Source organism: Anopheles cruzii, chromosome 2 (assembly GCF_943734635.1).
Source record: "Anopheles cruzii chromosome 2, idAnoCruzAS_RS32_06, whole genome shotgun sequence".
Taxonomy (NCBI): domain Eukaryota; kingdom Metazoa; phylum Arthropoda; class Insecta; order Diptera; family Culicidae; genus Anopheles; species Anopheles cruzii.
In genome coordinates this window covers 18,006,204-18,024,286 of record NC_069144.1, presented here as the reverse complement: position 1 = coordinate 18,024,286, position 18,083 = coordinate 18,006,204, and the positions used below count along the sequence as shown (strand labels likewise).

The following is an 18,083-nucleotide window of genomic DNA, read 5'->3' as shown; positions in this document are numbered from 1 at the left end:
AAGGGCCTCGCTTTTTTGTGAGGTCTAATTGAATTGGGCGTGCAAATGGGTTTGGCCCACTTTTTGGGCCCAAGCCGAGGCGAAACAATAGACTCCAGGAGGAGGCCCAGAACAACCGATGATAAGCGTGGCGATGCTAGTGAGGTTTTAAAACGAGGTATCACGGCCGGGCGGCGAGAAAGCGACGCTGAATAATTCGCCCATAAACTCTACCGTTTTTGGCCGTCCATCGGCCCGAAATGGGCAGGCCTTCCTTTGTCGGTTCCAATCCACGATGGTCGTAAGGGGAAGTTACTTTCGGATTTTCGACGGCTAGGCACAGGAAGTAGGAAGTCCATAGGTTTGTCTATTTTAATAAATACTTCAGTTTCTTATTTAACCGGCTTAATGGCATATAAAAATAGTCTAATAAAATACTATTTACATGTAAGAGTGTAGATGCTGCCATGTACGTGTGTGTGCGTGTGTTCGGGGGAATCGTGTTCACGTGTTCGTGTTCTTCGATCCGATTCTTCGAAATGCAGATTTGACAGGATTCCCTCCGACGGATGCCTGGCCTGGCGGTCGAGTCAAAAGGCCGCGAAAGGAAAGAACAGAACCCTTGCGCCCGTGGTATGCCACAAGGTAGGGCACCTTTTCTCCAACCTCCTCTTACACACGCAACCTGCCGGTTTGCGATGAGGATCCTTAACGGATGTGTAACGTGTAATAACGCATCGCTACCGTTGTGTCCACTCCCTTGACTGTTAATGCTTTTCGGAAAGAGTGTTTTTATGGTATATATGTTGTAGCGGGTTTTTCTGCTTTGTTTCGCTTCCTGTCTTGCGCTGGTAGAGAGATGTTACAATTTACTTAAACGTGTGTTAGTAATATTATTTATCTATACACCTATAATACGCCTTGCCCCCCGTTTTGGGGGGCCCAAAGAAGAAATAAATTCGAAATTAAATTCGAGCGCAGTGCTCCAAGTGAAAATGGCCAACCATTTGGTGGCCAGGCTCTGGAACACTGCCCTGACCAAACGTAAAAAAAATCGAGCAATAGACCGCGTCGGTCAGTTACTCCAGTGTGTGTCTGTGCGTGTATGTGTTGGTCAACATGATATGGCGCGATCGGAAGGATCAGAGATAGCGGGTTGGCTGGGGCTGGGAACGCAAGGACCGCACTTAGATGAAGATAAACTGGGCATCACTCGAGGGACACTTTTTGGGCTGGCCCACCGTCAGGCGCATCCACTTGCCCCGGCAGGCCGGCATGGCCAGTGTCGTGAAGCGGGTGTTCCGTCCGGTCAACCCATCGCCCCGGCAGCGGTACTTTGGCGTGTCTTCCGGTTCGTCCTCGTCCTGGACCGAGTTGCTGGCGAGCGTGTCGACGGTTTTGTCCTCGTGCAGGGCCTCCAGATCGCAGCGCACGATGACGCGCTCGCCCTCGGCCAACCCACGGTAGGTGGTGTCCTTGTGGCACGCCTTCGTCGCTTTGATGACCTCGAACTCGACGCAGTACCTGTGGCGGGGGGTGAAACAGAACGAAAGGTGAAACGTGTGTGTCACCGGGCACGGCCACTAATCATCTACCAAAACTGAGATGAAATTTCAATATCGCAACACCCGAGGTGGACATGAAGACCTGATACTCCGACACTCGAGCGTCGAGTTCCACCAGCGGACCATAACCTGCGACCTGGCGGGGCTCACAGCGTGACCACGGGTCGGTAAACACCGCAGTATCGTCTGAACCTCGTCGGAGTTCCAGTCGGGACTAGGGAAAAGGAGTACCCAAAACCACGCGGGCCAGCCACGAACTCTTGGACAGAGTGCCGATAGTAGACTAGATAGTGGACCACCACCGGGTGTTGGATGGCCGCTTCAGAGTGGTGATTTGTGAGACTGCAGACTCCAGACCACATGAAACGGTTCTGGGGATCGGATCTTTTGTTGTGAAATTAATTTTCCAAATTCTTTATCAAGTTGGGATTCCGGTTCGGACTTTATCTGGATCAGCTCTTGGAGAACTAGTAAATTCCAGTTTTAGTTCTAGTTGGTCTTTAAACGGAATTGAGTTCTACGGGCATGGCAGCTTCTGTTACCCCAGGAAGGAGAGTGATTCCAATCCGCGCTGAAGTTAATTAAAGCTCACAGACTGGCCTGTGGCCCTTGGAATAACATCCATTAGAGGTTTGCACAACGAACAGGCCGCCAGAATGGCCTAACACAGCCCTCCCGGAGTTTATTGCAAAATAGATCGGCTGAGGGATCCGCCCATGTCCGACCGTACGCAATATCTTCAGCGAGCAGCTGGCGTGCTGGTTGGTCAGGGTGGTCCACTATCGGTCGTCCGCCGGTCGAAGGCTCGGCCAGCGAATCGGCCAAATTGATTGAACCGCCACCGCCAACACTGGACACTTACTCATTGCCCCGGTTGTGCTTGAAGGCGTTCTTGTAGCGCAGTCGTAGATTCCGCCGGATGTCGCTGGTGTCGTTCTCGTGACGGCTCTTGGACAGGGCCGCCGGCAGCAGGAGGGCCGTTTCTGCGAATAGAGAGCGAGCGAAAGCGAGAAAGAAACAGTGAGCCAAGTCAGTCAAACTGGAGGATGTGTCGGAGGTATTCTCGGCCGGCCGGAGTTGGAACCACTCGCGTCGCGTGCAAAGTTTTGATTATTTTAGAAGCCTGGACGGTGGGGACGGGTAATTCCGGGCGCGCCGGTTCCAGTACCGGTTCCAGAACGTCGGACGAGAGCGAAGCAAAGTTGCCGTCGAACCGAACGCTGGCCAGCCAGCGTGACTAGCCTTCGGTGGCTGTCGTCCCGATAAGGGCCGAGAATCAGGTTGCGGAAAACGTTGCGTTCTCGCTTATGATGTCCATTTTTGGCGAACGTCATGCACAGAACCGACCGACCGCACGGGAAGTTATGGGGGCTCGAGCGGATCACGAGCGAATACGGTCCACGGGGCGCTTACTGCACCGAACTGGACCCGATGGCATTGGCTCAAGCGTTTGTGAGTCGCTTTTGGGCTCTGCTGGCCCCCGAACCCCGGGGGCTTCTGTTTTGGGGCCGATAAATTCTCGATAAAGGGTTCGCCGAGCGTCAGGAAGGGAACACCGTTCTTTCGGAGGCTCGCTTTTTCACAGGTCGTAAAACGTGAATGGCTTTCCAATCTGCACCGCGGTGAGGCGTACAATATTGCGCATCATTTGTTGCCACCGTTCCGTTGTCGCTTTTTGTATTATTAGTAAATTATCGCCTTTCTATAAATTGCATACGAGGATACGCCGTTGGGGGTTTGGCGAAACCAATTTCATAAATCACTGGAGCCGACCGGCCTATGCCTTGTGCCTTGCAGGGGATCATAAACAGTGGTTACGCGAATGAGAGCGGCCGAATTCTAGAGGTCGGTTTAACCCTAATACGTACAGAAAACAACATGATCAATTCCGTGGGTTGTCTGCAATATCTGCAAAAATGGTTATATTGTTAACGTTAGTCGAAAGGTAATCGAAGCAAACCGGTTAACTGATTTTTAAACTACCCATTTAAGATTACATAGATTGAATAATTCAACTGCTAGAGATGTGAAACTCTTTGTAAAACAAGGATAAAGGATCGAGTAAATATTTATTCGATTTTTTATCGAGTTTTGTTGGTAAGCAACTAGACCTTCAGTATACGATAGCGGCAAAACGGCTCAACGACTATTATTAACATCATTTGGCATTCCGAACGCATATTGCGGGCATGAATTCTTCCTCCAACTACTAACAGTCTCTCTTCTGAATTAGGTTCCTTTCGGTCGAAAATATCATATTCGGTTCATTGGGGTTCAAACATTTGAGCCATCGTCTGTTTTCGGAATGCTTAATCACATACACAATGTTGCACAATGCACAATAATTTCAACAAAACTCGAACGGTTTTCAAATAACTTCAGCCAAACTCTGCTGGCGCAAGTTTTGCCATGTTCGCAAGGGGAAATGAAAAGGGAAGTTTTCGTAAATAAATGCGATGAATCAATAACAAAACACACTCCATTCAATTCTGAAGATCCATTGAAATGCTCCAGATAGAACGTTGCTGTATTTTTTAATCAGGATTTGGTCCCCCATTTTCATTAAGCTTTTACTAGATCCTTTATTTAGAGTAGAGTCTCTTGGCTCCATTGCTGTGTAGTACAAAGTACAGCGTCTAATTGGCAAACCTAATCGGTACCAAAAGATCCAGGAAGTTTTCTTGATTAAGTTGTCGATGATGAAAGAGTCAATTATGAAGAGAAGCAAATAAATATGTACCCATCAAACTAGCATAAGCGCGCTGAAAGGTGGTCGAATTGAGGCGAATAGAGTAGGTTGTGGCAAAACAGGTGGTCCGGATTCTCGAGCCCCGGTACTTTTGCCGCGTATGGATAGACAAATAGATAGATCGTTTAAGCCCTCCTCCCAAAAGAACCGCACGCGATGGGAATCTGTGATGGGAGTCCTTTCAAAATTTACTTTTCAATTACTGTGCGGAATACATCCTCGTTAAAAAAAGTGTGTAAACTCGGCGGCGATAAGGAGCGAGAAATCTGACATTGCCCACCGAGGAACACTTCAAACAGCTTTATTATCGCCCGGCCAAACATACGGTGGGCGCTCGCCGAGGTCTATTAAAATGTAAATCCCCATGTCGTGCTCCGGAGGCAACTCCACGGAGGCGGAAGGGCATTTAATCACCGCCCAACGGACCTTCGGACCGGGACGCGTCACTCGGGAGAGGCGGCGGTATGTTTACTGTGCACTTCCGACGAAAATCCCACTTTCAAAGAGTTGCCCAAAGGGTTGTCTGTGGTCCTAAATTCAATCATAAAAACAGAGGAATCAACCATATGAGCCAAAGAAGAAAAACAAAAAACAAGGCGGAAACATTAAATATGTTTGTCAGCCCACCCGCTGTCAGAAAGGGCCTTCGGCTTGTTGGGACCGTAATTGCGCGGCCGTTCCGACAAACCGTTTACTGCCCAGAATAAATTCCTGCCCCGGGTGAATCCTTTTTTGCGACCTCGCGAGAGTGAAGGCACCACATTCGCGGGCTACTAGAGGCCAGAGTCGCCCGGGCCCGAAAGTACGACTTTGACACCGAATATCGCGGCGGCGGTGGACATCAATCATCCAGAGTGCGGCCGAAAATAGCCGACTTTGCCAATCGAAGCAGAACAGTGAAAAGAACCGTGGCCCGCGTTGCTTCGAAAGGTTCGATTTGAAATGTGTACCGGCAGCGGCAGAGCCGGCCACGCCGGGCCGGAAACGAGCACTCTCGCTATCTCTCTCTCTCTCGCTGACAGTTATCGATTGTGGCGAGCGATAAAAGGTGTTTGGTAGACCCGAGCCAAGAAGGAACCGAGCAAACGCTGAACTCCGTCCGGGCCGGGGGTACGTTTGGGACTACCAAAAATGTAGAAAATAAAAACACCACTTTCAGTCGCGGAAAAACGAACTCGTTTAGCAATCGAACATGGACATGACGAACCAGAACCATCGGACTGGTGGTGGTGGCAGCAGCATCACCCGTCAAAATGCTGTCAAAGAGATTGAAAGATTCGGCGGCGGCTTCAGGCACGCTACGGTAACGTACCACAATAAAAGGCGGCCATTGTAACGGCAACGGAAACGGAAAACATAAACTGACACATCGGAAACAATATCTGTAGAACTCGTCCCGTGACCGGGACATTTACAGTCCCGCCTATCGATTGATGACGGACCAAACAGAATTCCCGGCGGTCTAGGTCTGGAATGTGGGAAAAATAAGAACAATGTACACGCCACACACAACTGGCAGGAACTGCTGATCCCGATGGTTTGGGTTGTCCTGTCGCCTTTTTTCCGGGATATCCACAGAACACACCGGACACTGGACGAAACCAATTTCAATACGACTACTGCCACTCGGAGCTTTAAGAGCTTTTCGGGAGCGCCGCCAGTCAGTGTCCGGTCGGCCAATTAAAATCCATATCTGGATTTCGCGAACTTACTTCGCTGACCTGACGCCCCGGGACCTTATATCCGCTTGACGGTTGGCGTTCCACCTTTCTGACGTTTCGTTTTGCACGTTTTCAAATAAAAACGCAAACCGACCGCCGAGCACCGCGAGTTACAACAGTCCGAACACGACGGGAACGCAAACCGACCGCCATGGTACCGAGGTCAGCAGGACTTACCGCGCAGCGCCTTCCGGTCGTGATGGTTGTGGCACTTCAGACCCTGGCAGCCCCGTTTCTGCACCAGCGACGGACAGTGTTTGCCACCGTTCTGCGGTTTCTGCTCGATGACGCGAGTCCGGGACATCATACCGTTGCCGCAGGCCGTGTCACACTCGCTCCACTGGCCCCATTCGCTCACGATGCAGTCGATTACTGTGAAAAGGAAACGAACAGAGGGAAAAAAGAAATGAGAACCATGTGAAGGACATCGTTGCGTTGTTGCAGTACTTTTAAATTACGCTTCTAAACGCGCACGGCACGAACCGACCCATGGTGGCTGAGGTTTTTGCTATACCCCTTTCTGGTCTGGCCAATGGTTTCCGCTAATGACCGGAGATTGTTGGGGTCTCGCGCAATTTTCTGCTTCTCTTGCCGCAGAAAAAAAAACCCTGGACTTGAACCCGGTCCTGGACTGTGGACTGCAATTGCACTGGGCAGCAGCCACGTATTTTTTGTTCTTTCGCGGACGGTTTTTGATCATGCAGCGTGCAGCAGGTTAGACGCGTTGATGATCGCAGCCTTTTTTGGGGAGGGCGGCCTTTTCAAACAACGTGATGAACTTCACGGCCAATTACAGTATGACGGATCGCTGAAGGATGATTCAATTATTGACAACAGCCAACGGACCCAAAAACCGCATGGCTAATTGGCAATCGGATTTTGCACATCAATATCGGATGCAATGATCGTATTTCTCTAGTTTCTGAGTTTTTTTGGCAAATGCTGAACCAATTATGACTTGATTTTATATGACCTTAGGGTACTGGATGGGTGCACTGTTATAATGGTTAATAATCTATCGCCTACAGACAACCCAAAAATTGTATAGATCGTTAGTAGCTGGCTTGATCGGCTGGCAATGGCTTCTGAAACAGAATGAACTGTTGAGCCAGGGCCTTCAAACATGTTATTAGGTAGAGCAGCTACTTCGAACAATTGCTTGCCTTGACTGGGCACCAAGAACGACCGAACGAAAGGTCCTTAAAAATTACCGTCGAACAGAGAACTTGTACGAGTGTAGCAAAAATGTAAAGTTAGTAATTTGGTGTAGGAAAATCGTAATAGTCATTTGAATAACCGTTTACCGTCCCTATTAAACGTTTGATAGAACACTTATTATATTCGAGAAAGTAAGAACTCAATTTAACTCAATTCTTCTCAAAGATAGCTCAAATTGTTCGAGTCCTAGAATCACAGAGAGATGGGTGCCTACCATGTAAAGTGCAAATCCCAAAGTAGACGATAATACGAGTGCCTTAGAGACGAAATAAATGTTAATGGCCATTTAGATATGTTTGGTCGACAGCGAATTGAGCCAAAAACTGGGTCCAGTCCTTCAATCTGCTTGAAGTGTGTTGAAGTGTGCTGGTTACACCATTTCGTTACACGCTGTCGCTACTAATCTCGTAATCGATCGTGTCGTTAGATTCAAATCTAATCGATCAATCGAATCGGATCTAATCGTCTAAAACGGCTACCCCGCAGCCCTGATGGCGTTTTATATCTTCATCCATTTCGCCCCGCGGATCCATTACCGAGTGCAATTGCTTTCGAACGACTCCGAGACGGTGAAAACAATGAAAACACGGAAGCCCTGCCATTTTGCGAGGACACACCACACCGTACTCCGGCTGGGTTCCTGTCGGGATCACCGGCAGTGCACAATGCTAATACAGTTCAATTTATATTCCATTTTCCTAATCGACTCAGGTGGTTCGGAGAATGGCAGCAAACGGAACAACAACGGGCCCGGATTGGTAATAACTTTTGATTTGATTTGATTTTCTACGCCCTCGGTGCCAGATGGCACAACCGGCGGGCAGGTCCTCACGCCATCTCGGGCGTTCGGATCAATAAAGCGGCCGTCGCCGGTCCCGATCCGAGCCGATTTCGCAATGAAAATCCAACCCAACTTTTATGTAACGGCAGCCCGATCCGGCCAGCTCCACACTGGTCTGACGGCCTTCTATGGTGCCTTCTAGAGCGTGTGTGAGATGAGGTCTCCGAAAACCGGTACGGTCCATCGTGGACTGCCGGGCCATCCGATGGCGGGCATGACGAGGTGCATTTTTCTCCCGTCGGGTCGAGTTGTGACTGGCGCTGGAACGGAACATTGTTGTGCCACGTTTTTATATTATTCATGTCTGGTGAGTGAGCTGCCATATGATAAATTGGGCTTCTGGCAGACCCGAAGAACCTACACCAATCCACTCGCATTGTCCTTTTGCAAATAATCTACGAAAGGAGCAGCCCCCGTTCTCCGCAGTTCTCCGGACCAAGCCAGTCTCGGTCTCGCAGCTCGGCCTTGTTTTTGTTGTGCTCTATAAAAACCACTTACACGCTCCGAGCACATCCTACCCGGACCTGGACTGCGGGGTATCTCCGAACAGATGCGACCTCCTGCTGGTGCTGCTGCTGCTGCTGCTGCCGGAGTGGCTTGGTGGAGTGGCCAAGTGTTTGCTCGCCATTGTTTGTCTAGTTAATTTAGTACATAAACAAGGCGGGATCGCCTTCGCCGGTCCGGAGGCCACCGGTCCTCCGGAGAGCGCTCTAATGGCGACTGAAACACAAACAACGGATAACGGCAGTTCGCCGCTCGATTACATCCTTATCACATGCACATACACTGCACAAAGTGCTCTAACACTTGCCAATCACCGAGCGTCAGGATAAGGACTCAATCGCAGGTGTGCGCTTGGGTCCGTCGGTATCCCACGTTGAATCCCGGGTCAACTAGTCTAGCTTGAAGCTGATGGTGATGGACAATAATCGACACTTGCCGCACTGCCCTCTTACCGGGCCACTTATCAGAGCCAGAGGTAGACCTGATTCGAGGTCCGCCACAAGGGCCAGCCTTCGGGAACCTTCAGCATGCAGAGCAGCAGCAGCAGCAGCAGCAATGACAGATATAAACTTTTATGATGCGGGCCAACGTGCCCGGTGTCGGGGACTGCTGCAATCCGCCAATACGGGAGCAACCACTAGAGACACGGCGCAGAGGGCGAGACCGCAGTTGAAGTCCACCGCAAACAGCGCAGAGCTTCGTCCGTTTGCGGACGAAGCTTTTACATTTTACGAGGCATGAAATATTATTACCTTTATGGGCCCGTAAACATCCGCTGGCCTTGGGCGGCGATGGGCGAGTCACTTTATTATGATTAGCGTGTGCCCCTCGCCCGGGGATGTTCCGGGTGCGGCGATATGCTTGCATGCGAACGGGTGATTGACCCGCAGAGGGCGTCGCGATTGAGCCACGGCGCGATGACGATTCCTGCACTCCGGGGTTTCCGTGCACAGAGGGCCTTGATGGGGTGTTTGTGGGATCGTTACGGCCGTGTTGCGGCGTGACGGGCGGCGCGCACGCAAGGTGGGGTTCGTATAATACATTGTGAACTCGCCGCATTGTAGGCAGGAGGCAGCCGGTAACACTTATCATGATTAGCGTTACGATACTGTCACGCACGTTACGCGAACGAGATGGGAATTTAATTCTTTGTAAAAAGAGTCACTCCCCGGGGGGCCGTGATTAAACGCCGCCTGGTTACCACGGTTACACGTGTAAAAGGTGCACGATGTTCGCTACTTCCTCAACTAGACGGCCCGCGAATGTGGCTTCCGAAGAAATTCCGTCCAGTCATGCAATCCATATGAAGGAATTCGCCGTTCCACCGCGGTGACCTTTGCGGAAGGTTGCAGGAAGGCAGACAGGTTCCTGTGCCACTGCTTGCGTCATGCCTGTGCCATAACATGTCAATCACAGTGTTTCTATGCTACCTCGCGAGGGCGATTATCCGGGATGTCCGTGCCAGCATGACAACGGACTGGCAAGTTATATTTTGCTCAGCATTTTGCTTGGATGTAACGAAGTGTTTGTTCAAATTCGAATGAGCGTGTTACGTTACGTGTGCTCTTCACTCAAGGCTCAACATATGGGTCACTAAGTACTGAGGCTTACGTGAAAATCAAAGAATTTTTGAGACAAGCACACATTGAGTTTGTGGAGAGATTTAGTCAATTCAACTTCTGGTCACAATGTATCATTGGCTTGTGATGCTACTGTTGTAAGAACTGAATAGAAAACTGTTGTAAGACCTCTACCATGGCGCAAACAAATTATAATGGATACTTAAGGAGTCTCAATAAGGAGGCTTTCCTATAAAATATTGAACAGAGCCACCATGGCCAATAACTACCTCTTCTGAGGTGCCAAGTTGAAAGGGAGTAAAATCGAATTTTATCATAACAATGTGCGTTGAAAAATCGACGGTACTCAGCTTCGGAAATCATTGACCGACGTGTCTTCAGCCACAAACCAACAGACTGCGCCATGTGCGGGGATAAGGGTGATCCAAACATATTTTATAATCCCTTCTTTTAAAGTTTATATTTGCGAAAAACGGTAAGCTGTTGAATTTACGCTGCTATGAACTAAAAACCATAATAGTTTTGTTTAGAGAAAGTTCAACCGGCAATGCCACACGAGAAACTTCTCGTTGATTGGCACCCAAAAAACCGATCGATGATTGCCATCAGTCGGGAACATTTCATTGAAGAACCACCTCCGAAGCACCACCGGGCAGAAAAAGGCAATGCTTTTGGCCCAACGAAAGTACACTGATGCGATCACCGAGAAAGAAACCGAAATCTCGACGATCACTTTTGTGTTCTGAGTGTTTGCTAAACCGAAAGCAAAAGTAAAGAACAGCACAACAGATCCACGACAAGGACCAGGGTTGACACAACAGGGACACAATGTCCCTTTTTCTCGCTGGCTCTATAATCGAGTAGCAGAGCTACTTGAAGGTCACCCACAAAAAAGACGGGCCAGTAACCGAGCGCTCCCCTTTGATCTTTTTCGAGCAGACGAGACGAAACTCAAAAGGGCTCGAGAGCCCGGGCAGCGAGGACCGCAACGCCATCGATAGCACGGCGAACCGCTTTAATCCGCTTTAAAGGGTCCGACAGGATTTTGCTTTTCTGGGCGACATCGGACGCTCCTTTTTCTGTGTAAACAATATTCCGATTTCCGTGATCCGAGGGGATGTATTGCAAGCGCAAGAAAAGCGATACCCGAAAGAACTTATCGCTCAAAATCCGCAGGTTGCGTTGTCCGTGCGACCGGGGCTTAAGTAAAAAAGGTAGTGGCCGCCGTGGCCAAGTATAAAAAGTTCATTGTTGCTTGCGAAATCACACGAAGCGTGGACGGTGGGAAACAACATGTTCCAACATGTGATGGTTTTTAATGACACCGGGCCACCGGGCCCTGGAGCACGGAGCACTAACTTAATCCTGACATCGCAGTGCCGCAAACTGTGGCAAATGAATGCTGCATAAGCGGCACATTTTCTATGAATAAGTAACAAGTTTATGGAAAAAGAGCGAGAGAGCGATTCAGAAAATACCATCGAAGAGCAGGTCCCGCCCCGAGGCTCAACAAGGCACAACTTTTCTGCATCGGAACGTTGCCGGACAGAGTGTCCGCGTTTGTTTGCTTCGTATTTTAGTTGAGGCGATTTAAAAAGGACACTCTTTTGCACTTCATTTCTGTGTGCTCACGGCACGGTTGCAGGCTATTTTGGGTGGTGCAGACCGTAAATTATTGGGTGTACAACGTGGTTTCAATACTAAGTTGATGGCGATTTTGGGTAGCGAATTTTGAAATTATGTTAAAGGATTGAGTGAATGAAGGGCGTATTTCTTCCACCGCGCAGGTAATGTTTAGATCGCTAAATGGAAGAAGTATCCTGTTCCCGATGCTCTTAATAGATAACCCTCAGCCGATCCAACCAAAGCGACACCAACGATAACCCTCAGCCGATCCAACCAAGCGACGCATCGATATTGATAATCTCTTAAAGCAAGCATAAAAAAAAACAAATAACCCTACGAGAAGACGACTATTTAAACGGGATAGCTTTGCTGTACACCTAATACGTGAGACCACAACATAACCGGCTTCCAGTGAAATGAACCAGACAAAAGTGAGATCAACATTGCGCCGCGTAATGTAACACCACGGGGAATGGTCTCCACATTGCGGGTGCCAAAAAACTTGAGCCGCATTATCAGACTGCGAATTGTCACCAGAAATAATTTGAACGTTGCATTTCATTAACGCACACAACTCACCAGTGGCACTGAAAAGAGTCCTCGAGCCTCGAGAACCCCAACGCTCCGGTGGGTTGGATTGTTTCGTGGAACAGTCTTTCTCCGCTCCGCAGCGGGAACCCTTTACAGCGCACCATCGCCGCGTATTCGCATTTTCATGCATAATTCAGCCGATGCTCGAGTCTCGCGGAGTGCATCGGATCGCCGTTGGGGCCAACGGCCCACCTTCGGGTGTGCTGCAGCTAATATTCGCGCATACTAAACATTCGCCCCAACTTACGGGAACTGTAAACGAGAGTCCCGCCCCGTAGCTGTCTTTCTATTCTAATGAAGGCGGTCGTCGTCGCCGTCCGTGGGAGTCGCCGGTGTTGACTGTACAGCATCCTCGGGCACACTCCGTGGGCGACCCCTGGATTTGCGACCTGCCCGGTCCCGCAAATCAGTGAAGCGCAACTTTTCAACGGCCGTCGAAGCACATTTTTGCGCAAAGCTTCTTCGTCACGGGTGGCCGAGCCTTCGCTCAACCATTTCCGGTAGCCTGGACCTATGGCCGGAGCCTTCGCAGGGGCTTCGGGAGTTGTGTTTCGTAATTTTCTACGAAAACGTCTCCCCGGGAGACACCGTTTCGGGCGGGATCTGCGGGCGATCCGCCGGAGCGCCAGAACAAAGTGTAATTTAGATGTTAAATGTTTTGCACAGACCTCCGCCAATTTCAATATGGCTGTGGGATGGTAACTCTCACACCACAACGAAGAAAACAGAAAAGAAATCCAACAAAACTTCACCTTCACTCGTCTTGCGCTCGTGTCCCGGGGCCCAACTTCCGACGCGGTATCCCGAGTCCGGACAATCTTCATTATCTCCGAGTTAAACTGTTTGCCCAACAAATTGGCTACCGGCCAGGAAGTCGGTGCCGGAAGCGCACTGTCTCGGCCAATAATCGGTTTCGGGGGTTTGTGTGTGTGTTCGTTGGAGTAATACAATATTGAGTTATTAACTATTCTTGTCAAACAACAGTCGGAGAAAAGCAAGATAAGAGCCCCCGTTGCCCCAGACTTGTCCTCGAGTCGGGAGCGGGGAGGCTCGCAGCGGGGATGCCCGAGCGATGAAATGCACTGAGGCGAAACCGACCTCCGTACCGTGTTTAACCCCGTCCGCCTCACAGCCGACGTTAGTGTTAGGCGACAGAGTGTTGACAGCGACCAGGAGGTTGTTGAACATTTCAAGCACGTCCGACCGTCCTATGGCAGCATCTAAAATGCATCGAAAGAGACAGAGAGAGAGAGAGAGCGAGAGCGGGACAGTGATGGCCCCCTAGTGACGCAACACGAGGTCTCCCTCGGATCTGATGGACTGCTTCTTATGAATTATTGAAAATTTGCATTTCCTTCGAGAGAGTGTTTGCATCGGCGCATAGTTTAGTGTGACCGGTCCACTGCAGTGGATCCGAAGTTAAATTCCATGGAGCATCACTGGGATCCCAGGAATGCTGCGCAACGCAACGCAATCCGGTGGGTCCGTTCCGAGTACGAGGGCTGGATTTTAATGAGATTGATCTCTCGGCAGCAGTCACTCGGAAGCTGCTCGGGTGGATGGAGTTTATGCATTCCGGGCCACAATCAGTTAAAACATTCGTTCGCCTGCACCGCCTTTTGAAGTGTGATTAACACAAATTCAATGAATAAATCAGATGACTCTTCTCGCAGGCGAAGAGCACCAATGTTTAAAAACCCGTGTCCACTCTTCGGTCCCGGTGGATCCATGAAATTGTTGAAATAGAATAACGTCAAGCTGTATGGATAGCGTCATGTGAATGGCCTTTGCGGTGGGTTTTGAGTTAACCGAAAGTGATTTCTTATGGGTGATTTGACAGTTCCATCGGAACTCATAACCGCTTTGGTTTATCGATGACGAGAAACCGAAGGATATGTCAAGCCCAGTTGGGAAGATCGCAACCATAGAGTGAAAGTACCCTTCCATTCCATACCTTTTGATCCCTAATTTGGGCTGGATCGACTTCAATTCAGGAACCAACCCAATATGGATCACTTTAGTCTTTGAACAGCGATCTTAAAAGGGACTCCAAATTGGGAGTTACCGACGGATTATTAATCCATTGGTGCCTTGGAAGTTGCTTTAGCTCAACCGATCGGAAAAGGCTGGATCGAACGAAACTCAATAACTCGCTCGTGCCATCCAAGTGTCAGCCATAGCCTGAGGACCATCAACTATGCATAAAACGTGTGTTAGTGTACACCAGCTCTCCATAGTTGACAGAAACGATGCCTCTTGTTGTATTTACTCAATTGTTTAAAACTATTAAACGGTGAGGCCTCAAATTTCACCTTCCCAAAGGAGTCCTGCGTATTGTCTGTAGCAACAACCAGAGAAAAATAGATCTTAAATGGCTTACTAACATAAAAAAAACAGTAAAGTAAAGTTTAATAAAGCCAAAGTAAATAACATGAAACAAAAAAAAAGATAAAAAAGCCAAAGTAAAAGATGTAAGGAAGGAAGATGAAGAAAGTAAACCACGAAAAAGGAATCGAAAAACACTGAAACCAAACAGAGCCCACAAATTGGGTGATTGCGGTACGCTTTTGTGCGGCATCGCTGCGTGCGGTGACATTTCGGAGTGATTGCGAACCGCTTGATGAACTTCTAAAGTCCTGCCCAACTCCTGCCTTGGGTGGGTTTCATATTTTTTAATAAACCCCCGCCCGGCTTTGGTGCCAGAAACACAAACAGAAAATTGCGTTTTCCCTCCGAGGACCCCCTCAGATTCCGTTGCACGTTCCGTTCGTTCGCGCTGCCCGACATTCAATCTAAGTCTCCTGGCCGGGCAAGTTTCGCACTTGGGAAACTTTGGAGCCCACCAACCCGCCTCCCACCGGCCGTTTTCGGGACTCCTTTCCATCCCCAGTCCACCGATGTTTTTGGTTCGTTTCCCGAGTTTCCCGAGTGGTCACCGAGCGCGCGGATGGGTTAGCTCTTCGGTTTGTTTGTTTTATTTGGGCTCCGGCGCTTCATGCTATTAGTTTCCTTTCATTCTCTCTCTCTCTCTCTCTCTGTCGGGTGAGTGCGTGGAACACATTACCATTTTCATTTGGAATTCCAGTTTTTCGTCATTTTGGGGCTTTGGCTGCTGCGCGATGTGTACGTCTCTTGCGGTGATGTAAAAAGTTTACTACAGCGACACACACACACACACACACCCACAGCCAACCAGAAAGCGGTGTGTTTCATGAATTTCATTGCGACTTTCTGCGACCGAGAGAGGACGATCGAGGACGCTAACGATGCGCCGGAATTTGCGAGGCTCGCTGACTCGCTCGCTTGAAAGGAAGCTAGTTAGGGGCACCGCCGGAAACTAGGGGCCAGCTTTGACGTGCTGGCTGTGGTTTTCGTTTGCATTTTTATTCTACATTAGCCGTGCTGAGGGAAAACTGCCAGGCCATGGATGTGGCATCAACTTATTCATAAACTATGACAATCTCCGGTGCTGTCTGAACTCTGATGTCTGGGCACCGTCGCGCCTGTCGCCGTCCACCCGGTAAAAGGGAGAGACTGTATTTTTTTTTGCCACCCCGCTGTTTCCGCTCTGCCGTGACGCAACTGCCAACCCAGCCCCGGGAAAATCCCTCACTCGCGCGCGCGGAAAAACTACCATTTTAGATGCAAATAAATCCCACCCGTCGATGGTGGCCCGTTGATACAAATTTCAATAAATAATGGGCTTAATGCATGACAACTAGCCCCCGGCCCGATGGCCGGTGGCCCGATTCATGGTTTGCTTTTGGGACCACCTTCCGAGCACCGTTCAGCGAACTCATTCATCAAGCACCGGGAAGCGACTGAGTGTCGCAATGTTGGGCATCACCGCTCGACGGCATCGACATCGGTTCCCCGAGAGGGCCCTAAATCAGCTGGGCTGTTGAAATAATTCCCCATCGAACCCGGCGGTGGACCACCATTTGGGGGGTGTGGGGCCTCCTAAAAATAATATCCCCATCCCCGGGCGCATCCCCAGCAGTGCGCCAACAGCGGCCCGATGTGAGTGCTTGATTTATGATCGTTGGCGTAGCGCCGCGCTTGGATTCATAGAGTGCAGCATAACGATTAATTACGCAACCATTGCACCACCCTAAATCGCGCCCCGCGTAAACCCAACCGATGTCAGTCCAGGCGAGCGAGCGAAGAAAGCGGAACCAAAAACCCGCCAGCAACTTGCCTAATCCGCCGCTCCGGACACGGATTGCGAAGAATTTATGGTGCGCCGGCCGCATCACGCCTAATCCTGCTCGGGATTTCCCCGAGAATCCTTTCTCCAATCAGGTCCCCGCTTCCCAATTACTTACTCCACTGAGGGACGAAGCCCCGAAAAAGGGTCTCCCGAAAATCGGAGCGCGGATTAATGCGGATCCGGCAGGTTTCGGATCGGCCGGATTGGTGGGGTCCTCGGTTAACTTTCTGGCTGACTGGTTTATTTATCATTGTGTGGCTGTGTGTGTGTGTTGTGCGGCGAAATCTCAGTGACTAATGGTCCCCGGGCACTGCGTGGAGCGCTGGATTAAGCGTGTACTGGCAGCTCCCTGAAGGTCCGAAGGTTCTCTTTTTCCGTTTTCGGGATTTGCAGCGGGATGCAATTCGCTGATTAATCACCATCGATCGAGTGATGAATGGTCGGGTGAAGCAAACAGGAATGTGTCGGGGCACTCGAGAGGATCGATCGATCAATTGGCGATTGGCGATTGCGGGGCGACCCCTATAAGTATCCTTAATGGAGGAATAATCGGCCCGCGGGAGGGCCATCGTTTTAAATTGTCAACCACTCCCTGGTGATTCGTAATTTGCATACGTAACAAGGGAGCAACGTACCGCATGATTGCATACCATCAGGCGTTTTTTTTAACTTCCAAAAGCTCAAGTTTGAAGCAAAGAAACTGCAAACACCATCGGATACTTACCGCCGCAGTGCGATTTGAAGTCATCGCAGCAGTCGCCCAGCTTGAGGCAGGCGTGATCACAGTAGCACGGCTTATCGTTCAGATCCTCAATGATGGCATTCAGTGGGGCCTTCTGCACGACGCACGACGAGTCACGCCCGTTGCAGCAGAGCGTGGCCTCCCGGCAGGAACCGGCCGCAGCCCCGTCGGTCAGCAGCGCCACCAGCACCGCGGCGACCGCGAGCACGTACCATACACCGCACACTACCTTGGCTCCCATGTTACCGCCCGGCCGCCGTTACGCTGTTGCCAAGAGCAAGTCTACTACTGTCCACTGGATGCGCTTACTGCACTGGCGTGCGGTGCAAATTGAACCAACAACGGTGACGCTCAGCAAACCCGCTGTGTCTGGTACGCCACCGTGCGTAGTCCTGCAGGATGCTCGTCCTGCTGTGACGGTTCTCTGTAACGGGTAAAAAGGGAGAATTAATCGAAAAGGATACAATAAAAAAGTGACGTTAACAGTGCGAAGTGAGAATGATAACAAATTGCTTTCGCTTTTTGAGAGCGATTTGCAATCAAAAGGAGAGCATAATTGCACTTTACGTTCCGGAAAGTGGAGGCACCGGACGACGACAACGACGGGCCGGTGGTTCGGTGTAAGAATTGTAGCCAGAACGGAACGGACTAGCCAGATGCTTAGTTTTGCTGTCGCCGTACTCTCAGCTTCTCGCATCGATGATCCGCGCGCCGGGCAACGCTGTGCTCCTTTCGGTTTCTTGTTTGTGGAAGACTT

General features: G+C 50.1%; 1 protein-coding gene across 1 annotated transcript; it reads right to left on the bottom strand.

Moving 5' to 3' along the window:
• Positions 1–439: 439 nt before the first annotated feature.
• Positions 440–17,744, bottom strand: LOC128278159 (somatomedin-B and thrombospondin type-1 domain-containing protein). The gene is made up of 4 exons (XM_053016827.1): positions 17,309–17,744; positions 6,192–6,386; positions 2,407–2,527; positions 440–1,503 (listed from the first exon to the last, which is right to left on the bottom strand). Exons 1-4 carry the CDS (start codon positions 17,565–17,567, stop codon positions 1,167–1,169), a joined length of 912 nt encoding a protein of 303 aa, XP_052872787.1. The 5' UTR covers positions 17,568–17,744; the 3' UTR covers positions 440–1,166.
• Between the last annotated feature and the right edge of the window lie 339 nt (positions 17,745–18,083).

Bases quoted from the DNA above. Each gene is read 5' to 3' on its own strand.
- LOC128278159 (XM_053016827.1), bottom strand. From the start codon at position 17,567: ATGGGAGCCAAGGTAGTGTGCGGTGTATGGTACGTGCTCGCGGTCGCC. The intron at 2,528-6,191 runs GTAAGTCCTGCT...CTCTATTCGCAG, and splicing joins CGACCGGAAGGCGCTGCGCG to AAACGGCCCTCCTGCTGCCG. The intron at 1,504-2,406 runs GTAAGTGTCCAG...CCCCCGCCACAG, and splicing joins AAGCACAACCGGGGCAATGA to GTACTGCGTCGAGTTCGAGG.